General features: G+C 43.1%; 1 protein-coding gene across 2 annotated transcripts; it reads left to right on the top strand.

Annotated features, from left to right (window-relative positions):
* Window positions 1-377: 377 nt before the first annotated feature.
* Window positions 378-25,213, top strand: LOC146986647 (CD59 glycoprotein-like). 2 transcript variants are annotated; one of them, XM_085780657.1, is made up of 4 exons: window positions 378-494; window positions 20,618-20,691; window positions 21,931-22,032; window positions 24,955-25,212. In XM_085780657.1, exons 2-4 carry the CDS (start codon window positions 20,634-20,636, stop codon window positions 25,152-25,154), a joined length of 360 nt encoding a protein of 119 aa, XP_085636783.1. In that variant the 5' UTR covers window positions 378-494; window positions 20,618-20,633; the 3' UTR covers window positions 25,155-25,212. The 2 variants fall into 2 exon arrangements, with proteins under 2 accessions (XP_085636783.1, XP_085636784.1); XM_085780658.1 differs by lacking the exon at window positions 378-494 and having other exon boundaries at window positions 20,569-20,691; window positions 24,955-25,213.
* The last annotated feature ends 1,708 nt before the right edge of the window (window positions 25,214-26,921 follow it).

Genomic DNA, 26,921 nt, shown 5'->3' with positions numbered 1-26,921 from the left:
AATGAGTTGTGTTTGTGTTGGTGTTTAAAAAAGAAAAGAAAAGAATGAGTCATACATGTAGAGATGCTTTTATAAGAAACATTTGTGAAAGTGCTCTCTTATAATTTTTTTTCCAGAGCTGTAGATTATATTAATTAGATAGATAGATAGATAGATAGATAGATAGATAGATAGATAGATAGATAGAACACAAAACAGTATTAGTGTCGCCTACAGATGTACATTATAATATATAATACATCATACTGAGGACTTGTCATGGTGTAAACACAGACGCCATCTCTAGCTGCAGTACCGACGTGCGGCCGGCAGGGGGCAGCAGTGACGTCACGGCCACACGGCGGCTCGACCAATCAGAGCGCTGGGTTCGTTCTGGGCTGAGCTGAGCTGGTTAAAAACAAAACACCACACAGAGCAGCAACACAACACAACGCAACGCAACAGCGGACAGACACACACCACTACACACCCCGTTACTGACAAGACAACCGAAGGTAAGCTCTCTCTCTGTGTGTGTGTGTGTGTGTGTGTGTGTGTGTGTGTGTGTGTGTGTGTGTGTGTGTGTGTGTGTGTGTGTGTGTGTGTGTGTGTGTGTGTGTGTGTGTGGTTTATTAACTGATATATTTTCACTCTGACCGTTGTTTTTATTCAACGTTTAGACGTTTTTTTTTCTGTAAAGCTGTAAACTGAAAGTGACGCAGTTGACGCACAGACGTATAGATATGACGTAAAGACGTAGCCTATAGATGTGTATGTGACTGTCCACCTGCTGGTTATTGTGTGTTGTGTATGGGATAGAGGGGGGAGGAGGGAAGTTCGGTCCAAATATGGCGGCGACTGTGGAGAAATACACAACCTGGACAGTTACCAAAGTGTGTGTCATCTGACAACACGCGCCTCGCCCTCTTCTGAGAGTTTCTACATGCGTGTTTTTTTTTTTATTATTATTGTAATAGACAAATAAAGTCTGACATTAGAATATGTGGGGCGAGGGAAATAGGGTGAAATCAGCAAATTAAAGTTACATAGGCTAACATTATAGAGTACAAGAGGAAAAATAAGATACATTTCAGGTTAGACAAATAAAATCATTTAAAAAACATGAAAATAATATTAGGGTCTTTATGGCTTTCTTATTCTCAGATTGACTATTTATTTTGATGTAGCCTATTGTTTGATTTCCTTCTGGAAACAGTGAATACAAAGAGTTGGATTAGTGAATTTCCGGTTGTGGATTTGAGCTTTGGCTAAGATAAGAATAATATTAAATTGACTTCTGGAGCCTGTTTCCAGAAGGAGCAGAGTTCACTAATGACTTTTTTTATATCTTTGTATAAATAGATTGGAGGGATAGATACGATGGATGAGTTTGAGGGATACTTATTTGATTTAGTTTGTAATTAAATATTTGTAGGGGAGGGACCATGTGTTTTTCCAGATCAGGTTTCCAGTTTGATACGACACTGAGTACTGACATTTCCTTTTTGAAATAATGCACGTACAGTCAGGGTCGTTGTGTAGGGGAGAAAGGTGATGATAACTCTAGGGGCCCAGCGCCCAGTGGGGCCCATAAAAAACCCCAGTAGTCTAATCTTTGTATGACTGATTTATTCTGTGTAAGACCCTGACTAATACTCATAGTACACTGTAAAAACTCAACATCTTTCCAAGAATATTTGTCTTATTTCTTGTCCAAATGTCTCATTTCTAGTCAAAACTAATCTCTTTCCACTTAAAATAAGACTCATTACCTAAAAATTAACTTGTTTTTAGATCATTTTCACTTAAATTCACAATAAATAGAAAAATCTCCCAGTGAAAGTAAGTTTTTTGTGCTTGTTATAAGGAAGAAAAACTTGCTCCACTATCAGATTTTTCTACTTATTCCAAGTGAAAATCAGCTTGAAAGAAGTAAAAAGTGTCTAAAAACAAGCTACTTTTAATATGATGAGTCTTATTTTAAGTAGAATGAGATTTGTTTTGACTAGAAATGACATTTTGACTAGAAATAAGACAAATATTCTTGCTAAGATACTTGAGTTTTGCAGTGTAATGCTGCATTAGCATCAAAACAAAGAAGGCTAAATAAAAAACGATAATACATACGTAGTCTAAGAAAAAAAAGGAAAAGTTAGGGGGAGGGGCCCACTTTAGTATTCTTTAAGGGGGCCCAGAATTCCTAGCAACGGCCCTGCGTACAGTACGGTTGTTGTTTCTAAATGTGTGTTTCGGTGTTTCGGTGTTGAGCTCCAGGTAAAAACCACTTGTTAACCCTTTAGTGATTCGCTCAGACCAGGTGACAGAGCTGAGTAAGGGATGGTAACCTGCCTCCTATTGATACTGTAGTATTAATGACATGTATAACGAAATGTATTTTGGATGTGTGTGTGTCCACCTGCTGGTTAGTGTATGTGGGAGAGAGGAGGGGATGTTAGGTCCAATATGGCGGCGACTGTGGTGGAGAAATACACAACCTGGACAGTTACCAAAGTGTGCCTCGCCCTCTTCCTGAGAGTTTCTACATGCGTGTTTTGGTGGGGGTTTTTTTTCTTTTTTTCTTGGTTTATTATTATTAACCTTTTATTTTTTCAATAAATCTGTATTGACAGGAATATATTCAATACAAAGGCAGTTATCATCAGGGCCGTTGCTAGGAATTCTGGGCCCCCTTAAAGAATACTAAAGTGGGCCTCTCCCCCTAACTACGTATGTATTATCGTTTTTTATTTAGCCTTCTTTGTTTTGATGCTAATGCAGCATTACACTGCAAAAACTCAAGTATCTTAGCAAGAATATTTGTCTTATTTCTAGTCAAAATAAATCTCATTCTACTTAAAATAAGACTCATCATATTAAAAGCAGCTTGTTTTTAGACACTTTTTACTTCTTTCAAGCATATTTTCACTTGGAATAAGTAGAAAAAATCTGATAGTGGAGCAAGTTTTTCTTCCTTATTCCAAGCACAAAAAACTTACTTTCACTGGCAGATTTTTCTATTTATTGTGAATTTAAGTGAAAATGATCTAAAAACAAGTTAATTTTTAGGTGATGAGTCTTATTTTAAGTGGAAAGAGATTAGTTTTGACTAGAAATGAGACATTTGGACAAGAAATAAGACAAATATTCTTGGAAAGATGTTGAGTTTTTACAGTGTACTATGAGTATTAGTCAGGGTCTTACGCAGAATAAATCAGTCATACAAAGATTAGACTACTGGGGTTTTTTATGGGCCCCACTGGGCGCTGGGCCCCTAGAGTTATCATCACCTTTCTCCCCTAGACAACGGCCCTGGTTATTATTACTGTAATGTACCATCAAACAAACAATTGAGCTTTCTTATTATTTGAGTCACAGATACTTTGCATGTACTGTTCCGTTTCCCTTTGGAATGCCACAAAGCAGGGCCGTGTTTCTGTGTTTCAGTGTTTCAGTGTTTCAGTGTTTCGGTGTTATAGTGTTTCGGTGGTTGGGCAGGTGACGTCACAGCTCAGGTAAAAACCACTTGTTAACCCGTTAGTGACTCACTCAGACCAGAGCTGTAAGGGATGGCAACCTGCTGGGATTGTTCCAAGACACATTTCATTATACATGATACTTTACATATGTCATTAATACTACAGTATCAATAGGAGCCAATCACAGCAGAAATTAATAGGATTTAAAAGGTGGTTTAATGTGGCTTTGTCACTGAATTTGAGTAAAACAACGATTATGTTATTTGGAAAAAATATAAAATGAACCCTTTTATACCCCCTAAAATTGACAATTGACAACATAAGCCTTAGAAAGAGTTTATGAAGTTACATTTCTGGGTGTAGATTGTAGATCATAAAATCTCCTGGAAACCACATATAGATAGATAGATAGATAGATAGATAGATAGATAGATAGATAGATAGATAGATAGATAGATAGATAGATAGATAGATAGATAGGTAGGTAGGTAGGTAGGTAGGTAGGTAGGTAGGTAGGTAGGTAGGTAGGTAGGCAAGGCAAGGCAAGGCAATTTTATTTGTATAGCCCGTTTTTACAAACAGTTTGTCTCAAAGGGCTTTACATGGCATCGTAACAACATCCTCTGTCCTTAGACCCTCACATCCACTGAGGAAAAACTCCATGGAAAACCCTTTTAACAGGGAAAAGTCGGAGAAACCTCAGGGTGAGCAACAGAGGAGGGATCCCTCACCCAGGACGGACAGACGTGCAATAGATGTTGTTACAGACAAGAAAACAGTTTACAGTTTGTCACAGAATGTGCGAAATATGGAAATGTTAGCAGGAGTTGGTGAAGGCAGTCTCTGGTGAGGGGGGGGTGGGGGGGGGGCAGGGAGAGCTGGCCAGCTCGATGGGAGGGCTGGGTGGCAGACTGGTCCATGGGAAGGAAGGGGAGGCCGGTCTAACAGCAGGGGAAGGGGAGGGAGGGGGGGGCGATGCAGGCGGTGGCTGGTGCAGAGAGATGGAGCTCCGGTGGATCTGTGGAAACACAGAGAGAGTGCGAGACACCAAGGCCAAACTACAAAGTACAACAGAAAATGACAGTTCAAAAAATATACTGAGGAGAAGAGAGGAGAGGAGAGGGGAGGGGAGGGGAGGAGAGAAGAGAAGAGAAGAGAAGAGAAGAGAAGAGAAGAGGAGGAGAGGGCTCTGTGTAACCAGATGTGTCCCCAGCAGTCTAAGCCTATAGCAGCGTAGCTATAAAATGGTTCAGAGCTACCTGAACCAGCCCTAACTAAAAGCCCTGTCATAAAGGAAGGTCTTAAGTCTAGACTTAAATGTAGTTAGAGTGTCTGCCTCTTTGACCCATGGAGAGAGCTGGTTCCACAGTAAAGGAGCCCGGTAACTGAAGGCTCTACCTCCCAGTCTGTTTTTAGAGATACTGGGAGTCACTAACAGACCTGCGTTCTGGGAGCGGAGTGCTCTGGTTGGACAGTAAGGAATGATTAGTTCTTTCAGATAGGTTGGAGCTTTATCATTAAGAGCCTTATAAGTCAGCAGAAGGATTTTGAAGTCTATTCTAAATCCCACAGGAAGCCAGTGGAGAGAAGCTAAGGTGGGAGAGATGTGCTCTCTCTTCCTAACTCCTGTCAAAACCCTTGCTGCGGCATTCTGGACCAGCTGGAGACTCTTTAGAGAGTTTTTCGGACATCCTGACAGGAGAGAGTTGCAGTAGTCTAGCCTAGAAGTGATAAATGCATGTACTAGTTTCTCAGCATCACTCTGGGAGAGGATATTCCTAATCTTAGTGATACTGCGCAGATGGAAGAAGGCGGTCCTAGTCACGTGCTTTATGTGGGAGTTAAAGGAAAGGTCCTGGTCAAAAATGACTCCAAGGTTCCTCGCGGTTGTACTCGGGGTCAGGGTGATGCCATCTAGAGTAGCGATCTGATTGGAGAACGTGTCCCTGAGATGTTTAGGTCCAAACACAATAACCTCAGTTTTATCTGAATTCAGTAGCAAGAAGTTAGAGGACATCCAGGATCTAATGTCTTTCAGACAGTCTTGCAGATTGATGAGGCGGCTTCTGTCATCTGGCTCCATGGACAAGTAGAGTTGCGTATCATCAGCATAACAGTGAAAATTGATTGAGTGCTTCCGGATGATGCCACCTAATGGGAGCATGTAAAGAATGAAGAGGATTGGCCCTAAGACTGAACCCTGCGGTACACCATACGTAACTCTGCTATACTCTGAGTGGTCGTTATTAACATTAACAAATTGAAACCTGTCAGATAAGTATGACTTAAACCATTTTAGGGCAGTTCCTTTAATCCCTATTTCATGATCTAGTCTCTGCAGCAGGATGCTGTGGTCGATGGTGTCGAATGCAGCACTGAGGTCCAAAAGTACAAGAACAGAGACGAGACCTCTGTCTGAAGCTATAAGAAGATCATTAGAGACTTTGACAAGTGCTGTTTCAGTGCTATGGTGTTCTCTGAATCCAGATTGGAAAGCTTCAAAGAGCTCGTTGCTGTGCAGATGTTCATGTAGCTGCTCCAGGACAATCTTCTCAAGGATCTTAGAGATGTAAGGAAGGTTGGATATAGGCCGATAGTTGGCAAGGACATCTGGGTCAAGAGAAGGTTTTTTAAGTAAAGGGTTAATGACAGCCACCTTGAAGGCCTGTGGCACGTAGCCTGTGGCTAAGGAAAGATTGATTTGGTTCAGAAAAGAAATGTTAATTAAGGGGAAGACATCCTTAAGTAGTCTTGTCGGAACTGGATCCAGCAAACATGTGGCTGACTTGGAAGAAGTAATTGCAGAAGTTAAGTCTGACAGGTCGATGGGAGAGAAGCTGTCCAAGTGTGTACCAAGTCTGGGAGGTGCTTCTATGGGTATCGTAATCTGTGGGCCATTACTAGCAATTTTTGTTCTAATATTAACTATCTTTTCGGTAAAGAAAGTTAGGAAGTTGTTGCTGCTGAGAGTTGGAGGGATGGATGGCTCAACAACACTATGGTTCTTGGTCAGCCTGGCCACAGTGTTGAAAAGGAACCTGGGGTTGTTCTTATTCTTTTCTATTAGAGATGAATAGTAATTGCTTCTAGCATTACGGAGTTCTTTTTTATATATTAATAAACTATCCTTCCAGGCTTGACGGTCTTCCTCATGTTGGCTGGAATGTGTTTTCCTTTCCAGCTGTCTGGTCTTCTGTTTCAAAGCGCGCAAGTTTGGGCTGTACCAGGGAGCTATTCTTTTCTGATTGATAACTTTCTTTTTGAGGGGAGCTACAGCATCAAGTGTTCCAAGGAGTGCTGCTGCAGTGCTATCCACAAGATAGTCCACCTGTGTGGGGGTGAAACCAGCATAACTGCCCATAGTATGGTTACAGAATGTGGTGAAGTCAGCATCACTGCCCATAATATGGTTACAGGATGTGGCAGCAAGCTCTGCTGGAATAAGCTCTTTAAATCTAGAAACAGCAGTGTCAGATAGACATCTACTGTAGCGGGATTTTTTCCCAGGTAGGATATAATTTGTTAAAGTAAATTCAAATGTTATTAAAGAATGGTCAGACAAGACGGGGTTCTGAGGAAGAACTGTGACATGGTCAGCTTCTATTCCATAAGTAAGTACTAAGTCAAGGATATGATTAAAAGTGTGAGTGGGTTTGTTTACCCTCTGAGAGAAGCCGACTGAATCCAAAAGTGACTTGAAGGCAGTAGCCAGACAATCATCATCGACGTCCACATGAATGTTAAAGTCACCTACTATAATGACTTTGTCTGAGCTCATTGCTAAATTTGACAGAAAGTCAGGGAATTCTTCTAGAAACTCAGAATAAGGTGCAGGAGGACGATACACTACAGCAAGTAAGAGTGGTTTTTCTGCTTTCCAGTCTGGGTGAGAGAGGCTGACAGTAAGGCTTTCAAATGTATTATATGAACTATTATGTCTAGGGTTGATAATCAGATTTGACTGATAAATAGCAGCCACTCCTCCTCCTCGGCCTGTGTTACGAGGCACATGACAGTTAATGTAACTAGGAGGGGTAGATTCATTCAAACTAACATATTCATCTTGCTGCAACCAGGTCTCAGTTAGTGTTAATATGTCAATATGGTGACTTGTAATTAAGTCATTCACTAGGAGAGACTTGGATGGGAGAGAACGAATGTTGAGCAAACCACATTTAATAGTTCTATTAGTTTGGCTTGCTGGAGCAGTGGTTTTGATTTTAACTAAGTTGCTATAAACAACTCCTCTAGATTGGGGTTTAGGCTTAGACAGCCTCGAGGCAGACACAGTTTCTATAGGCTGGGTGGGTGACAACAAGAGGGACCCAGCAGAGGGGCGTCTTAAACTGCGGCTCTGCCTGCTGGTCTGAACTCTGGGTGCTTGTCAGGTAGGTAGGTAGGTAGGTAGGTAGGTAGGTAGGTAGGTAGGTAGGTAGGTAGGTAGGTAGGTAGGTAGGTAGGTAGGTAGGTAGGTAGGTAGGTAGGTAGGTAGTTAAGGTAGGTAGGTAGGTAGGTAGGTAGGTAGGTAGGTAGGTAGGTAGGTAGGTAGGTAGGTAGGTAGGTAGGTAGGTAGGTAGGTAGGTAGGTAGGTAGGTAGGTAGGTAGGTAGGTAGGTAGGTAGGTAGGTAGGTAGGTAGGTAGGTAGGTAGGTAGGTAGGTAGGTAGGTAGGAGGTAGGTAGGTAGGTAGGTAGGTACTAGGTAGGTAGGTAGGTAGGTAGGTAGGTAGGTAGGTAGGTAGGTAGGTAGGTAGGTAGGTAGGTAGGTAGGTAGGTAGGTAGGTAGGTAGGTAGGTAGGTAGGTAGGTAGGTAGGTAGGTAGGTAGGTAGGTAGGTAGGTAGGTAGGTAGTAGGTAGGTAGGTAGGTAGGTAGGTAGGTAGGTAGGTAGGTAGGTAGGTAGATAGATAGATAGATAGATAGATAGATAGATAGATAGATAGATAGATAGATAGATGGCTTGGCTTGGGCACAATGCCGCCAGACCCAACAACCACATACAGAAATACACATAAAAACATGAACCCGAAGCTGAGTTACCATGGGAATATGATGTCACTTCCAAGTCCATAGGAATTAAATGACCAATCCCTGAAAGGAACGCCGATTGGATTGTATATTCAACCGTATTTTGACAATGATTTACAAAACAATACTAAATATTTACATTGGGAATGGATCTAAAAGAAATGTTCCTAATCTTTTTCTGACTCATTAATTCAGCGTTAACGCTGTTGATGAGATGACGTCTCTTATTAAAGGGATATTTCAACATTTTGGCAAATTCGCCAAAGGTAACGAACCTACTCCTAAAACTAAAACTAAACTTAGGTCTCTGAAACAACTGGAGTCTCTGAAACCTCTGGAGGCCTCATACAGCCACTGAGAAGAAAATACATAAGTAAAACACATAAATAAATAGAAATAGAAAAAATGTGAATAGACGGAATAAAAACGGTAAAACTGAACGATGCAGAAAGAAAGGGGAAAAGACCGTAGGTGTTTATTCATTCAGAGTCCTGGGTCGTGTGCTTTATCTTTATTTAGCTTTTGGAATTTAAATAGTTGAGGTTTGAACACACACACACACACACACACACACACTGATGTAATCTCTCTTTGCCTCTGAACACACACACACATCTGTGTGTTGTAAAACAGGAAGTGAGATCTGGTCCAAACACACTGGGCTCTGATTGGTCAGCTCAGAGCGGGGGGGGGGGGGGCTTAACAGACAAAGGAGAAGATGACTCACAGTTTGCGCAACATCGTGTGATGTGATGTAGACGTGTGTTATTGTTGCTTCACACTTGTACTTGAGTAAAAGTACAAGTGCTGTATTTCCTTCCCGGTGTATTCCTGGATGTCGTACTGATTCGGGAAATATCTCCAGTATAGAGTTGCACGATACCCACGGTAGCCACGGTGCCCCGCGGTGCCAAAGCGTAACGGTTCCTACTATACTAGAAATTCTACACGACGGTACTACCGTGGATTACTACTACGGTGCCAGTTTCCGCTGCATAGCGGCCGCCTCTCCTCTCCTCCCGGCTTCTCCCTGCATGCTACTCCCTTGTAAACAAAACCCACATGCACCCACTGCAACCCAACTACACAGCTGCTGAATGATTGGCTGTTTGCCTGTTACTGGTGATGTCCGGGGATATGATAGGCTGTTTCCGCACGCTGGGTCCGCCCGTCTGTTATCTGATTGGCTGTTCGTGGTTCATGCCGGCAAGAACGGACTCCATGAAGACAGCTGAGACAGCTCCGGCCGCTTCGACAGAAACTCGCTACAAAACAAACAACGAGCTAAAGTTCTGTCTCGCCCAGACGCGCACACGGCTTCACAAACACGAGACAACACACTGACCACGGCAGAAGCACCGGGCGCAAGCAGTGAGTCTGCCGCAGCGTCGTCGTCAGGGGCACTTAATGAATTTAGCTGTGTTTATTTTCTCATTGGCTAATATCAGGCTATATGCTCCGTGTACAGGCTGAGGAATAAAGAGTTAAAGGATGTGCAAGTATAAAGCACCTAGAAAATGCATCAAAATATAGTTTTCACAGGGAATCAGTTCCTGTTCATTGTATTCTGTCCTGTATGATTTATTATGTTGGAGAAGAAGCATTATTGTCAAATAGATTTTTTTAAAAGACAGTGGATTTGTTTTTATCCTAAGTTGATTATTTATATTTGTTAAACATAAATTAATGTGCAAGAGACTGAATGGTTATTTATTTTCAACCATATAAATTCTAACTTCATTTATTTGTTTTTTATTGCTTATTTAAAAATATTTGTTTCAGTCTAATTCCTACTCCACCAGTATTATGTTTATCATGCACCAAACAACATTATAAGTAGCCTAATTAATAAGTATTTATAACTTGTACAAATACATTGCAGTTCATAAAAATAATAATAATAAAAAAAAGGTTGCAGTATCGTGATATTACCCGGAACCGTGATACTTTGTCTGGTATAGTACCGTGGTTACTCATTTTGGTATCGTGACAACTCTACTCCAGTATCTGACCAGTCTACATTGTGTACTGTATCCCACAATGCAATGCTCCCCTGACGTCTAACCGTAACCAAAGACGGTAGTGAAGTATCTTCGCTGCGTAGTACCTATAGTTTAATAAAATAAAACTTACTGCAGACTGATGTGTTGATAGTAAAACATGTATTTCTTGATGTAAATGTGGTGGTTTGTGTCCGTAGGCTCCAGAGCCCCGAGGCAGCGCTGCTCTTCTGTCCAATACACACAGGAAGCTTCACTTTACATTCAGACTAACTAATGCTACTGATACAGCTGTTAGATTTCATCACTGAGACCAACATTTATCTCCTAGAAATAATTTAACCAGCCGGTGGTAAACCTCTAAAAACCTGTGGGTAAGTTAATTAGCGATGGTTTTCTCCCCCGGGATGAGGACGGAGGTTGGCCGGCCGAGCAGCTCTGCAGACCGGCTGCTGTCTCTGTGATGTCCCGGTCGCTGCAGAGCTTCACTTCTCTGAAAAACATCAGAGCAAACTTCTAACCAGCCGTCGTTTGGATCAACTGGCCGTAGATTTGGGATCTAAACAGTTACTTTCTCACATTAAAACATATTAAAACTTAAATAAAGTTACATAATAACATCACTAGAGCGGGAAATAAAACAGCTTTTCGCCTGTTTTACAGCTACCGCTACCGGTTGCTGAGAAATGCATTCTGGGAAACTTGTATACAGTTACTGCGGTGTGAACGGTGTCGGTCTGCTGAAGTAGCAGACTGAATCCTACATTCACTATGCAGTATACAGTACATACTAACACGTATGTGTATAGTAGGCAGTACGGTAGGATGCGGTTTCGAAAACAGTCTTAAGCCCTATTCGCACAGGATCAGTTTTACCTGGGGACGTCTGGTGATTTGTAAATCCCCCCCACGTCTGTGTTTCTTGTGGTGCATTCACACGGGATCAGTGAAGTCTCTATTTTACTCTAATTTCCTGACATTAAGGCTCCGATATGACGTCAAAGCTGCACGTGGTAACATCTGCTGCTGTCACATCCATGTGCCAAGCAAATGGAAATAAAATGTGACTTCACAACAGTGCAGTTGTTGTCAAAATAACGAGCCGTCATGGCATTTGTATTAATCCTGTCGAAAGCCGCCGTCGTCCATCTCAATATCCTCCTACATTTTGCTCTTTTTATGGATCTGAGCTGTTTATTTAAATGTGTCTCCAGCACCGATACCAGCCCGTGTGTTTGCACCTAAAACGCCTTCGAAAATGCCGCTCATAATTTCCACCGCAGCCGTCATGTTTCAACCCGTACAGTAGCTATGGTTTCAACCGGCGAATTTTCACTTTACAAATTACTGACATGGTGAATTCACACGGGATTAAGATCACAGACGTCCTCCACAATTATTACTAATTACTTTACTTTACTTTACTTTACTTTATTTGTTTATTTGACTGGGACAGCGCACATCAATGTACATATAAGAAACATGTAAATGTGCCGGATTATAGCATCGATGCTAATTTCCATCCGGAGTCCCAGAACATAAATACAATACAGTAACAGGGGAACACAGTTATATACACGACATGATGAAGTAGACAACAAGGTAAAAAACAGGTCAGATAATCAGGCCAGTAGTGGAACCTGGACAGTTTGGGAAATAAAGTGCAAAGTGCAAAGTGCTGGGCCAAAGTGACAGGTGCTAAAGTGCAGGAGTACATGGGTACCAAGTTGTATTGCACGGTGCCCTAAAGTGCTTTCAGTTTAAAGTGCCAGGTGTATTGCATAGCATAGCGCATCGGATTAAAGCTTCAGTTGGTAACAATTATTCAGTCATATTTGCTGGAATTGTCACTATATTCTGATGGTCAGACATTAAATGAGTAATTTAGGACAAAATCCAACTCCTCTGGCTCCACCTACAGCCTGTAATCGTATTTGCCAAAATCCACCGCGCCCGACGATTCTCCACCAGTCAGGTAGAGGGAGCAGGAGGAGCAGCCAATCGCCGCTCCTACACGTCGTGCTATGGATACGGTACATCTTTTTTTTTTTTTTTTTTTTCTCTGTGGGTGCGTTCATGCCGGTCTCACTCAAGCACTGCAGGTATTGCACAACCGCACCCTGACTTATTATTGCACACGAACCAGCCATAAACATTCGCACATAATAACTATACCTCCATTAATTCAGACATACCGGTCACAACATTCGCACATAATATCTACAATATATACAAATTACCAGAGGTCACCAGGGAAAACTGATCCCGTGTGAATAGGGCTTTTAGGCAGCAGGCGGTGTGTGTGTGTGTGTGTGTGTGTGTGTGTGTGAGAGGGGGGCGTGGCCTGTGGGTGAGTGGGCGGGGCTTGGCAGCAGCGGCGGCGTGGCTGAATGACTGAACGAGGAGCCGGTCCAGGGTTTTGATGGAGAGATGAAGGCCCTGGCTGGGAGGAGGTCTCTGGTCGCCATGGAGACCAGAGACCTCCTGCAGCAGACCAGAACAAAAACATCTCCGGTCCGGACGGACACGGAAACAAAGAGGCAGGAAGAGTCTGACATCATCATCATCATCATCACCACCATCATCATCATCATCATCATAAACATCCACATCACAGTCACACTTCCTCTTCTCCTCCTCCTCCTCCTCTTCTCCTTTTTCTCCTTCTCCTTCTTCCTCTTCTCCTCCTCCTCCTCTTCTCCTTCTCCTCCTCTTCTCCTTTTTCTCCTTCTCCTTCTTCCTCTTCTCCTCCTCCTCCTCTTCTCCTTCTCCTCCTCTTCTCCTTTTTCTCCTTCTCCTTCTCCTTCTTCCTCTTCTCCTTCCTTCTTCTCCTCCTCCTCTCCTTCTCCTTCTCTTCTCCTTTTTCTCCTTCTCCCTCTCCCTCTCTTTCTCCTTCTTCCTCTTCTCCTTTTTCTCCTTCTCCTCCTCCTCCTCTTCTCCTTTTTCTCCTTCTCCCTCTTCTCCTTCCTTCTTCTCCTCCTCCTCTTCTCCTTCTCCTCTTCTCCTTCTCCTCCTCTTCTCCTTTTTCTCCTTCTCCTTCTCCTTCTTCCTCTTCTCCTTCCTTCTTCTCCTCCTCCTCTCCTTCTCCTTCTCTTCTCCTTTTTCTCCTTCTCCCTCTCCCTCTCTTTCTCCTTCTTCCTCTTCTCCTTTTTCTCCTTCTCCTCCTCCTCCTCTTCTCCTTTTTCTCCTTCTTCCTCTTCTCCTTCCTTCTTCTCCTCCTCCTCTCCTTCTCCTTCTCTTCTCCTTTTTCTCCTTCTCCCTCTCCCTCTCCTTCTCCTTCTTCCTCTTCTCCTTTTTCTCCTTCTCCTCCGCTTCTCCCTTTTCTCCTTCTCCTTCTCCCTCTCCTTCTCCTTCTTCCTCTTCTCCTTTTTCTCCTTCTCCCTCTCCTTCTCCTTCTCCTTCTTCCTCTTCTTCCTTCATCTCCTCCTCCTCTTCTCCTTCTCCTTCTCTTCTCCTTTTTCTCCTTCTCCCTCTCCTTCTCCTTCTTCCTCTTCTCCTTCCTCCTCCTCCTCCTCCTCTTCTTCTTCTCCTCCTCCTCTTCTCCTTTTTCTCCTTCTCCTTCTTCCTCTTCTCCTTCCTTCTTCTCCTCCTCCTCTTCTCCTTCTCCTCCTCTTCTCCTTTTTCTCCTTCTCCCTCTCCTTCTCCTTCTTCCTCTTCTCCTTCTTCTCCCTCTCCTTATCCTTCTCTTCTCCTTTTTCTCCTTCTCCCTCTCCTTCTCCTTCTTCCTCTTCTCCTTCCTTCTCCTCCTCCTCTTCTCCTTCTCCTCCTCTTCTCCTTTTTCTCCTTCTCCCTCTTCTCCTCCTCCTCCTCCTCTTCTCCTTTTTCTCCTTCTCCCTCTCCTTCTCCTTCTTCCTCTTCTTCCTTCATCTCCTCCTCTTCTCCTTCTCCTCCTCTTCTCCTTTTTCTCCTTCTCCTTCTCCTTCTTCCTCTTCTCCTTCCCTCTTCTCCTTCCTTCTTCTCCTTCTCCTCCTCTTCTCCTTTTTCTCCTTCTCCCTCTTCTCCTTCCTTCTTCTCCTCCTCCTCTTCTCCTTCTCCTCTTCTGCTCCTTTTTCTCCTTCTTCTCCCTCTCCTTATCCTTCTCTTCTCCTTTTTCTCCTTCTCCCTCTCCTTCTTCCTCTTCTCCTTCCTTCTCCTCCTCCTCTTCTCCTTTTTCTCCTTCTCCCTCTCCTTCTCCTTCTTCTTCTTCTCCTTCCTTCTTCTCCTTCTCCTTTTTCTCCTTCTCCTTCTCCCTCTTCTCCTTCCTTCTTCTCCTCTTCTCCTTCTCCTTCTTTCTCTTCTCCTTCCTTCTTCTCCTTTTCTCCTTCTCCTTCTTCCTCTTCTCCTTCCTTCTTCTCCTCCTCTTCTTTTTCTCCTTCTCCCTCTCCTTCTCCTTCTTCCTCTTCTCCTCCTCCTCTTCTCCTTTTTCTCCTTCTCCCTCTCCTTCTTCCTCTTCTCCTTCTTCTCCCTCTCCTTCTCCTTCCTCTCCTCCTTCTCCTTCTCCCTCTCCTTCTTCCTCTTCTCCTTCCTTCTCCTCCTCCTCTTCTCCTTCTCCTTCTCCTCCTCTTCTCCTTTTTCTCCTTCTCCCTCTCCTTCTCCTTCTTCTCCTTCCTTCTTCTCCTCCTCCTCTTCTCCTTTTTCTCCTTCTCCCTCTCCTTCTCCTTCTTCCTCTTCTCCTTCCTTCTTCTCCTTTTTCTCCTTCTTCCTCTTCTCCTTCCTTCTTCTCCTCCTCTTCTCCTTTTTCTCCTTCTCCCTCTCCTTCTCCTTCTTCCTCTTCTCCTTCCTTCTTCTCCTCCTCCTCTTCTCCTTCTCCTCCTCTTCTCCCTCTCCTTCTCCTTCTTCTTCTTCTCCTTCCTTCTTCTCCTCCTCCTCTTCTCCTTTTTCTCCTTCTCCTTCCTTCTTCTCCTCCTCCTCTTCTCCTTCTCCTCCTCTTCTCCTTTTTCTCCTTCTCCCTCTCCTTCTCCTTCTTCCTCTTCTCCCTTCATCTCCTCCTCTTCTCCTTTTTCTCCTTCTCCCTCTCCTTCTCCTTCTTCCTCTTCTCCTTCCTTCTTCTCCTCCTCCTCTTCTCCTTCTCCTCCTCTTCTCCTTTTTCTCCTTCTCCCTCTCCTTCTCCTTCTTCCTCTTCTCCCTTCATCTCCTCCTCTTCTCCTTTTTCTCCTTCTCCCTCTCCTTCTCCTTCTTCCTCTTCTCCTTCCTTCTTCTCCTCCTCCTCTTCTCCTTCTCCTCCTCTTCTCCTTTTTCTCCTTCTCCCTCTCCTTCTCCTTCTTCCTCTTCTCCCTTCATCTCCTCCTCTTCTCCTTTTTCTCCTTCTCCCTCTCCTTCTCCTTCTCCTTCTTCCTCTTCTCCTTCCTTCTTCTCCTCCTCCTCTTCTCCTTCTCCTCCTCTTCTCCTTTTTCTCCTTCTTCCTCTTCTCCTTCCTTCTCCTCCTCCTCTTCTCCTTTTTCTCCTTCTCCCTCTCCTTCTCCTTCTTCCTCTTCTCCTTCCTTCTCCTCCTCCTCCTCTTCTCCTTTTTCTCCTTCTCCCTCTCCTTCTCCTTCTCCCTTTTCTCCTTCTCCTTCTTCCTCTTCTCCTTCTTCTCCCTCTCCTTTTCCTTTGAATTTATGTATTTTTTTATTTCTGACATGTTAATTGAATCAGACTTCATCACACACAGTTTCAGTTCCACAACACCAGCAACATGACTGAAAGGGAAAACGGGAGAAGCATAAATCTCATCAGCTCAGGCCCAGATCACCATCCAGAATACATGAACTTCATCACAATGTTTCTTTCTTAACATATGTGATACAACAGACCCCAGACAGCCAGTCCAGAATAACATTAAACCTCTTTCTCTGGGTTTAAATCAGTTTATAATTGTCTAGAATAGAGTCTCATATTTCTTTTTTAAAAGCCAACAACAAGTTTCTTGATGTTTTAACCTCATCATCTAGATCAGTGACTGAGATAGAAAAGGCTTTTATTGTAGTTCTCACTCTCCTCGGCCTAAATAACATATTTCCTCTCAGATTGTCTCACTTCTCTTTCTATGAAAAAACCTTGTTTTTCCATAGAAAGAGAAGAAAAGTTTTTTGTTTTTTTTAAAGGGACAATACACATTAATACATATCAGTACGGGTGTACAGATGTAAATGCGTCGGAGTTAGCAGCTGCTAATTTGCATCCACAGAGTTGTTTTAGAGGGAAATTCATGTAAAACCACTGATGCGCGTTGCCTTCAGGGACAGTTTTTCATCATCAGTCTCTGTATTTCCCTCTAAAACAACTCTGTGTGGTAACGTTGTGTTATTATCTCATAGCGTGGTGAATGTGCAGCTCACAACTTGTCCACCAGAGCGTTGTGGAGTTGTTGGATTGTGTATTTGATGAGTTTGATGAGGGAAACCAAGAAATCCCATAATGAGCCTCCGTAGCGTAGCTCTGAGCAGCTCACGGCTCTGCTCCACCGTTCTAAAAACAGCTTGCACCGACAATTAAAGGTAACGAACCTACTGCTATGACTATAGGGATTATGGCAATGGGCCAATTTGACAAAATGTTGAACTATCCCTTTAACATATCATCCATAATTACTCCTAAGAATTTGTTCTCGCTAACTCTTTAGATATTTACCTCCTCCTTTTTCTCCTCCTCCTCCTCCTCCTCCCATCCCATAATGAACAGTCTATGGAGGCTGTTGAACTGTGTCTCTTTGTCTTCAGGACGTTAACGAGCTCTGATGATGAGATGATCGTTGTTGTGTGTGTGTGTCTGTGTGTGTGTGTGTCTGTGTGTGTGTGTGTGTGTGTGCGTGCGTGCGTGTGTGTGTGTGTGTGTGTGTGTGTGTGTGTGTGTGTGTGCGTGTGTGTGTGTGTGTGTGTGTGTGTGGACGCTGCAGCTGGACACACACAGACGTCGCTCTGTGCAGCAGCTGTCACACCCTGGGACTGATACAACACACAAACATCCCATAATTAGGTTTAATCTGCTGCTGCGTTCACTGACGTAGGACTTTACAAACACAACAGTTTGTCCAGACAGACAGGAGGAGGAGGAAGAGGAGTCTCAGTGTTTATCGAGGCGCTGATGATGAGTTAAAGGTCGTGATTCATGATTCTGGCGCCGCTCAAATACCAACGAGCTGTGGCTCCGCCCACTGAGACGGAAACACACCAACAACACAGAGTTTAATTCAGTTTAAAGGGATAGTTCAACATTTAGTCAAATTGGCCCATTGCCATAATCCCTATAGTCATAGCAGTAGGTTCGTTACCTTTAATTGTCGGTGCAAGCTGTTTTTAGAACGGCGGAGCAGAGCCGTGAGCTGCTCAGAGCTACGCTACGGAGGCTCATTATGGGATTTCTTGGTTTCCCTCATCATCAAACTCATCAAATACACAATCCAACAACTCCACAACGCTCTGGTGGACAAGTTGTGGGCTCTACATTCACCACGCTATGAGATAATAACACAACGTTACCACACAGAGTTGTTTTAGAGGGAAATTCATGCAAAACCTCTGATGCACGTTGCCTTCAGGGACAGTTTTTCATCATCAGTCTCTGTATTTCCCTCTAAAACAACTCTGTGTGGTAACGTTGTGTTATTATCTCATAGCGTGGTGAATGTGCAGCTCACAACTTGTCCACCAGAGCGTTGTGGAGTTGTTGGATTGTGTATTTGATGAGTTTGATGAGGGAAACCAAGAAATCCCATAATGAGCCTCCGTAGCGTAGCTCTGAGCAGCTCACGGCTCTGCTCCGCCGTTCTAAAAACAGCTTGCACCGATAATTAAAGGTAACGAACCTACTGCTATGACTATAGACCACTTCGGCGTCGACGTCACAGTGACGTACTGGTGGCAGAAAAATACCGGAAGTAAGCAACAAATACACGTCCTGACCATAGGTCCTGATACAGCTCAACTTTAAAAAGCAGCAGCTGCTTGGCTGCAGCACGACCCTAAGCTGTGATGATGAGCCACATTAGAGGGTGAATTTTATTTAATTTTGGTAATCGCGGTGCAGAACAGTGAGTTTGGAGCTGACGAAAGGAGAGAAAAAAGAGAGTCGTGCCGCGGTGAGACCGATGAAATGCTGATTAGAGGAGTGATCAGCGGTGACCGCCACGCTGACGGACCCGGTGGAAATTGGGGTGAGACAACGACTGCTGAGGAGGAACTATAAAGAACTCAGCTGTGATTTAAACTAGGACCTAAACCGAGTCGAGTAGAGCCGAGCTGGAACTGTGTAGTGGAGAAGCGGCAACACGCGCGTCCCCTCAGATGCGGCTGCATCTCTAGGTCACTGGTGTGTGAGTGTGAGAGAAAGAAAAGCTCTGACTTGCTTGGGCAGACGTTGTTTGGTGTCACCCGCTGATTTGCACATGTAGACTACAATATCTAGACCCCGAATATAAGACGACCCGTCCTTTACAACTTTTTTCGACGGAAAAAATACTCTTATCAGTCAGTGTATAAAATATATGTAGATATTGCGTGCATCGTTTAGGGATTTTTATTAAACATTTACTGTTTCATTCAGTGTAAACGTTAACACGTGTACACGTTCACCCTCTTATTCATTTATTTTGACATTCATTCATTCATTTTTACACACATCGGGTCATGAGCGGTGTCCCTAGCAACGGTCTGTGATATATAGCCTAACAACGGTCTGACTAATACAGAAATAACAGACATGGATCCGTTAAATAAACTGTAATATACAGCCATACAAGTAGGCTACAGTTTGCTGTCATACCGTAGTTGATGGACTTGTTGATGATCGCCCACGCAGCGTTTTGTGTCCCTAGGCAGTAGCCTACGTCGGTCCGTAACACACAACACACTCCGTTGCTAATCGTTAACTTAGCCTACTCAGGTATGACAACCTGTTTTCTGTTGACAAAACATTAAAATAATCAGAGAAGGCCTCTGTATGATCCATCTTCCTCTGATTTGATCGCTCTTGATGCGGCTTTCCACTGTTGACACCAGATCAGCTGTCACGTTCTGCCACCAGTGAAGCCCCGCCCACAACATACGTCATCAATGTTTATAAACATAGAAATGGTCTATTGGGATTATGGCAATGGGCCAGTTTGACTAAACGTTGAACTATCCCTTTAAGATCTGGATCTAGATTCAGATAAGAATAACCGATGAATGAATGAAGCCAGCGACAGTAGAACCGTGATGATAAATGAACGACATGAACAACAACTGATAAACAAACAAAAGTTCAGGCTCACACAGTCTTAAAGGGATAGTTCACCCAAAATTGAAATTTCACTCATGATCTCCTCCCCCTCATGTGGACTAAGGGCTGGGAGAAGTTTCAGAGTCCTCCGTGGCTTCTCTGAGTTACAGGGGGTCTCGGCGTAGCAGTGCATGTCGGATACCAACTGTCTTCGTAACAAAAAGACACACCAAAAAACATCCAGATACCTCCATACTGCTCGTATGTAATGTCCCTCTTGTATTGAAGCCCTGAAATGCAAAATTGTTCTGAAAAAAATTAAATAAGTCTATATTTTAAGCTTGTTTGTAGCAGAAGCTCCCAGTTTCTCAGTTCACTGCTCTTCCTGTGTCAGTGCACTGACCGGCGGAACAATTTCTCATGTTGGGGCTTCAATACCAGAGGGACATTACATACGAGCAGCATGGAGGTATCTGGATGTTTTTTGGTGTGTCTTTTTGTTACGAAGACAGTTGGTATCCATTAGCAACCGTCATATGGACATGCACTGCTACGCCGAGACCCCCTGTAACTCAGAGAAGCCACGGAGGACTCTGAAACTTCTCCCAGCCCTTAGTCCACATGAGGGGGAGAGGATGATGAGGGAAATTTCAATTTTGGGTGAACTATCCCTTTAACAGCAGTAACACGGTGAGTGTAGTGCAGCCGTGGCCCCGCCCCCTCTGAGACTCTGAGGCTCCGCCCCCTCTGAGGCGGCGTCCAGCTGATTGTTGTAGACGAGGAGGAGGTTGTGTGTGCGTCCACACAGAGAGTCTTTGTGGTCCGTGGGACAAAGAGCTGCTCTCAGTCAGTCGGCGCCGTCTGCCTCGCGGTACGGTGCTGCAGCCGTGGCTCAGTGGAGCAGTGGCACAGCGGACGGACGGGAATCGAACCCTCGGACCCTCGGACCTGACCTGACGCCTTCTGCTCTGGTTCCTCTGCAGGTGCCTGAGAGACGACATGAAGCTGCAGCTGGGACTGGGACTGGTGCTGCTGCTCTGTGGACTGCTGCAGACCGGTGAGTCCCTGAACGCACCACAGAGCTAACCTTACAGTAACACTCAGGGTGGAGGAAGGAAGGAAGGGAGGGAGGAAGGATGGAAGGAAGGATGGAGGAAGGAAGGAAGGAAGGAAGGATGAAGGAAGGAAGGAAGGAAGGAAGGGAGGAAAGAAGGAACGGAAAAACTAAGGAAAGATGGATGAGGGAGGGAACAAATTGGGACAAAAAGGAAGGAAGAAGGGAAGGAAGGATGGAGGAAGGGAACAGATTGGGACAAAAAGGAAGGAAGAAGTAAGGATGAAGGGAAGGAAGGAATAAGGATAAAGGGAAGGAAGGGAGGAAGGATGGATGGGAAAATGATTGTGGAAAGAAGGAAGGGAAAAGGGAAGGAAAGATAGATGGAGGGAACAGATTGGGTCAATTGGATCAAAAAGGAAGGAAGAAGTAAGGATGAAGGAAGGAAGGAAAGAAAGATGGTGAGAGGGAACAGATTAGGCAAAAAGGAAGGAAGGAAGGGAAAATGATTGTGGAAAGAAGGAAGGGGCAAAAGAAGGAAAGATAGATGGAGGGAGGGAACAGATTAGGTCAGAAAGGAAGGATGAAGGGAAGGAAGGATGGGAAAAGGATTGTGGAAAGAAGGAAGGGAAAAAAGATAGGAAACATAGAAGGAGGGAGGGAACAGATTGGGTCAATCGGATCAAAAAGGAAGGAAGAATTAAGGATGAAGGAAGGAAGGGAAAATGATTGTGGAAAGAAGGAAGGGAGAAAGGAAGGAAGGAAAGAAGGAAAGAAGGAAGGGAACAGATTAGGTCAAAAAGGAAGGAAGAAGTAAGGATGAAGGGAAGGAAGGAAAGAAAGATGGAGGGAGGGAACAGATTAGGTCAAGGAAGGAAGCAGAAGGACGGACGAAGGGAAAGAAGGGATGAAGGAAGGAAGGGAAAAGGGATTGTGGAAAGAAGGAAGGAAAGAAGGAAGGATGGAGGAAGGGAACAGATTGGGTCAATTTTCCCCAGAAGGATGACAGGAGGGTTTTAACTGATCGCTAATCAATCAGTTCATCTGACTGTTGGTTTATTGATCGATCAGATTGATCAATAGATCAGTATAAAGTCTAATGTGAAGAGGAGAAAAGTAGAATTTGACTCTTTTTACAAACTCAGAATAAAACAGAGTCATTGAACGCCTCATTGTTATTGTTATGTATTATAATGAATAAGAGTAATGAATATTAACCCCCCCCCCCCCCCTCCTCTTCAGTGTGTGGTCTTCGCTGTTATAAATGCGCCGACTACACCGGCCGCTGTGAGAAGGTCCAGGAGTGCACCAACGAAGACGCCTGTATATCTCTGAACGAGGAAGGTCAGTACCGATCAATAACCAATACGTATCCATCTGTTGTATGTATAAATGCTCTCCTGCTGTGTAAATGCATCAATATGTCCCCTACACATCATTTCTACGGTACTTTAATTTTATTATTATGTGCATAAGATGTCTCACGATGTAAAATGTTCTACTGTCAAACACCAGAGATAGAAGATACAGTCTACCCAGGGGGCAAAGCAAAAAAACGGACACGGAGCGTTGTAAAAGGTTTGACAGCAGAAATGATCTCTAGGAACTTGAAGGATTAAAACCTGGGTGGACAACCCGGTCAACTAGCTGCTGGAAAGCTACAGGGGACAAAACCCCTTTCTGGGGTCATTTTGCTGGCGAAATGATGTAAATGCAAATATTTAGGTACTACAATGGCATAAATAGTCATACAACTATAACATTTGGCAGAGAGTATCTTGACACATAGGGGGAGGCATGAAAAAAAGATTCTGGGGTTTGTTGCAACTCAATTTTAAGATATCACCCTCAACATCCCAAAAAAGACCAAAAAAAGTACTGTTCGCCTGACAAATTCTCATGAAAATTATTATTTTTCAGCACTTTATGGAGAATATCTATGCTTAACATGTATATAGAAAAATTCCTTAATTCATAAGCTTCCATTTGAGTCCCAGATAGCCTTTCTACCAGCTACTGGAAAGCTACAGGCTGTCTCCAAACAATGCAACACCTATTGTGAAAAACTCCATGTTAACTGTCATGATCAGAAACCATTGTATTTCTGGTCTCCCCAAAGTGAACAGATAGATAGAGAAGACCGTTGGCCACAGCAAGTGGAGCTTTGGAGATAGAAAGGCTATCTTGGACTCAAATGGAAGCTTATGAATTAAGGAAGTTTTCTATATACATGTTAAGCATAGATATTCTCCATAAAGTGCTGAAAAATAATAATTTTCATGAGAATTTGTCAGGCGAACAGTACTTTTTTTGGTCTTTTTTGGGATGTTGAGGGTGATATCTTAAAATTGAGTTGCAACAAACCCCAGAATCTTTTTTTCATGCCTCCCCCTATGTGTCAAGATACTCTCTGCCAAATGTTATAGTTGTATGACTATTTATGCCATTGTAGTACCTAAATATTTGCATTTACATCATTTCGCCAGCAAAATGACCCCAGAAAGGGGTTTTGTCCCCTGTAGCTTTCCAGCAGCTAGTTGACCAGGTTGTCCACCCAGGTTTTAATCCTTCAAGTTCCTAGATATCATTTCTGGTGTCAAACCTTTTACAACGCTCCGTGTCCGTTTTTCAAAAAACTGGGATTTTGCCCCCTGGGTAGAAGCGTGTTGCATTCACTTGAGTCATTTATTTTGTGGTTTGTTTTTCAGGGTCATTATTTCTGTTTTTCTGACTAATTTTTTTCTGACTTAACGAGATTTCAAAATCCCACGAGAAGCTCCTACCTGCAGGTAACGTTGAACCGCTGCAGTGAAGCCTCCACTTCATCACAGATCTTTTACACCTATTACATTACATTACATTATCTATTACACCTATTACATTACATTACATTATCTATTACACCTATTACATTACATTACATTATCTATTACACCTTAGATCCATGAGATTCATTGTTAAGGATTTTTATTCAAACTCCACTCTGGTTCAGATTCCACCGTTGCTTTATTTTCCAGACTGACGGCTCCAGCTGCACACGTCACATCAGGGAGCGGCTTCAAAATAAAAGTCCTACTCATCATAACACAATGAGTAAAGGCGCTTTCTTTTACATTGCTTAACATACATCCATGGATATGCTCCACAAATAAAATACAGTCTTATTTTCACTGTGTTCCCAGTAAATTCAGGTTTATATTTAAAGGAAAGGACCTGTTGTTACAGAACTCCTCCTCAGACTCAGAGAGACTCACTCAGAGCAGTCTGATGTAATCTCAGTCCTCACGTTACTTGCAGGTGGAGGAGCTTCAGCTTCTCACGGGATTTTGAAATCTCGAAGCTAAATCAGAAAAATATTACCCCGAAAAACAGAAAATAATTAGTCAGAAAAACAGAAAAAAATTATTCAAAAAAACAAACCAAAACCTTTTATTTATTTTTTTTAATTCAAGTGAATGCAATAGGACGAATCTCCTTGTTGTTTCCAACTACTTCCTGGTAGAAAACCAGCATGAGAACAATAGTGACGGACGAGAGTTTCACTATATTTATCTACTTTTTCATGTCACTATATCACCGTTTAGACTAATCTGATGTTTGTAAAGTTTATAAAACCAATGATTGGACAAACATTACTATTTCTGTGTGCACATTTTTGTAATTAGTCATGGTTATCATAGATTAGCCGGGCTAACGGTTAGCTACCTGTTTAACTTTAATAACTCAGTGACTCAATAAACGCTCCATGAAAAAATATTTTCTCCAGCGGATATCTGAGTTCCAACATGACTGAGCTAACTGGAGTAGTTTCATGTGGTGTCCCACAACGGGAGGGTTTTAACAGCTGACGTCCTGATGGTAGCTTAGCTACCGCCGTTAGCTTAGCTACCGTTAGCTTAGCTACCGTTAGCTGTCCCTGTCAGCTGCAGCCACTGATGCTTTCTAGACACTGTGATTCCCCCAAACTGAATAAATACAACACATAGCAACAAAACACACACACAGAAATAGTAATGTTTCTTCAATCATTTCAGATTTGTCTAAACGGTGATAGGGCCTGAAAAATATGATATATAGCTAAACTCTGGTTCGTTACTATTGATCTCATTCAAATTACAGCTGGTTTTCTACCAGGAAGTAGAATGTAAACAACAAGGAGATTCGGTCTATACGCTTCCGTAAGAAGAAATAAAAACTAAGAAGAAACAAAAAAACAATGTGTTAGTAGAACAGTAACTGACTGTGTGTGTGTGTGTGTGTGTGTAGGGGGGAAGACGATCCGTCAGTGTATCCGCTACACAGAGTGTGATAACTCTCGTCTCAGTCACATGTTTCCCAACGTGGCCAAGTTCAGCTACCGCTGCTGCAGCAGCAACCTCTGCAACTCCAGCAACTCCGTCTCCACGGCGACGCCGCTGCTGGCCCTGCTGGGGGCGCTGCTGAGCGCCTGGTGGTGCTGGGTGTGACCTCATCGTCACGTCGCCGGGGAAACCACCACAGCAGTATTTCTACGTGAGGCGAAGGACTGCTGCTGCTTTATAACTCACAGCTACTTTTCTATCTGTTCAATAAAAACTACAACTACAACGCTCCGCTGTCGTCTTTAAAGTCCACTTCCTGCTTCCTGCTGCTGACAGGAAGTTAGCTCAGCTGTTGTTAAAGGGATAGTTCAACATTTAGTCAAACTGGCCCATTGCCATAATCCCTATAGTCATAGCAGCAGTAGGTTAGTTACCTTTAATTGTCGGTGCAAGCTGTTTTTAGAACGGCGGAGCAGAGCCGTGAGCTGCTCAGAGCTACGGAGGCTCATTATGGGATTTCTTGGTTTCCCTCATCAAACTCATCAAATACACAATCCAACAACTCCACAACGCTCTGGTGGACAAGTTGTGAGCTGCACATTCACCACGCTATGAGATAATAACACAACGTTACCACACAGAGTTGTTTTAGAGGGAAATTTATGTAAAACCGCTGATGCGTGTTGCCTTCAGGGACAGTTTTTCATCAACAGTCTCTGTATTTCCCTCTAAAACAACTCTGTGTGGTAACGTTGTGTTATTATCTCATAGCGTGGTGAATGTGCAGCTCACAACTTGTCCACCAGAGCGTTGTGGAGTTGTTGGATTGTGTATTTGATGAGTTTGATGAGGGAAACCAAAAAATCCCATAATGAGCCTCCGTAGCGTAGCTCTGAGCAGCTCACGGCTCTGCTCCGCCGTTCTAAAAACAGCTTGCACCGACAATTAAAGGTAACGAACCTACTACTATGACTATAGGGATTATGGTGATGGGCCAATTTGACAAAATGTTGAACTATCCCTTTAACATTTCCATATTTCTCACATTCTCTGTTATAAACTGTTTTCTTGTCTGTAGCAACATCTCTGTCCTGGGTGATGATCCCTCCTCTGTTGCTCACCCTGAGCTTTCTCCTGGTTTTCCCTGTTAAAAGGGTTTTCCATGGAGTTTTTCCTCAGTGGATGTGAGGGTCTAAGGACAGAGGATGTTGTTATGATGGGATGTGAAGCCCTTTGAGACAAACTGGTGGTAAAAACGGGCTATAGGCTACTAATAAAATTGCTTGCCTTGGCTCAGACCAAAGATCACCAACCAGACCTGTCTGGGTTTTAAATGGTAATGGTAAATGGTCTGTATTTTATATAGCGCTTTTCCATCGGAAACGATACCCAAAGCGCTTTACAGTATATCATACATCACATTCACCCATTCACACACAGATGGATTTTAGGTTCTTTCAGATTTAGGTCTTAGTTTGAATCAGATTTCAGATTCTGATTCAGATCTGGATCCAGATTCAAGATTCAGAACCAGATTCAGACCTGGGTCCAGATACAGATCAGATTCAAGATTCAAATTCAGATTTAAATCTAGATCCAGATTCAATTTTCAGATTCAAAATTAAGATTCAAGTTTCAGGTTGAAATCTGGATTGAGATTAAGATCCAGATTTAAGATTCAGATTCAGATGTGGATCTAGATTCAGATTCAAGATTCAGGTTGAAACCTGGATTGAGATTCAAGATTAAAATACAGATTTAGATCTAGATCCAGATTTAAGATTCAGATCCAGATTTGTCATGTCAAATGTCATAAGTAAAAGTATGTTATATCAAAATGTAAAAAAGCAAAAACAATGGAAAAAATTATGATATGATCTGTATACTATTTACTACCGTAACATGTTATGTCAAAATGTCATACGTAAAAGA

The sequence above is a fragment of the Trachurus japonicus genome, chromosome 6 (genome assembly GCF_045865225.1).
Source record: "Trachurus japonicus isolate A0001 chromosome 6, Traja_1.0".
NCBI classification, from domain to species: domain Eukaryota; kingdom Metazoa; phylum Chordata; class Actinopteri; order Carangiformes; family Carangidae; genus Trachurus; species Trachurus japonicus.
Note: the sequence above shows the minus strand (reverse complement) of the source record. Positions and strands in the feature narration are given on the sequence as shown.

What these genes read in the sequence shown, in the direction of transcription:
- LOC146986647 (XM_085780658.1), top strand. Translation starts at nt 20,634, where the DNA reads ATGAAGCTGCAGCTGGGACTGGGACTGGTGCTGCTGCTCTGTGGACTG. An exon ending in CTGTGGACTGCTGCAGACCG is followed by an intron (nt 20,692 to 21,930) that starts GTGAGTCCCTGA and finishes CCTCCTCTTCAG; the next exon opens with TGTGTGGTCTTCGCTGTTAT. An exon ending in TATATCTCTGAACGAGGAAG is followed by an intron (nt 22,033 to 24,954) that starts GTCAGTACCGAT and finishes GTGTGTGTGTAG; the next exon opens with GGGGGAAGACGATCCGTCAG.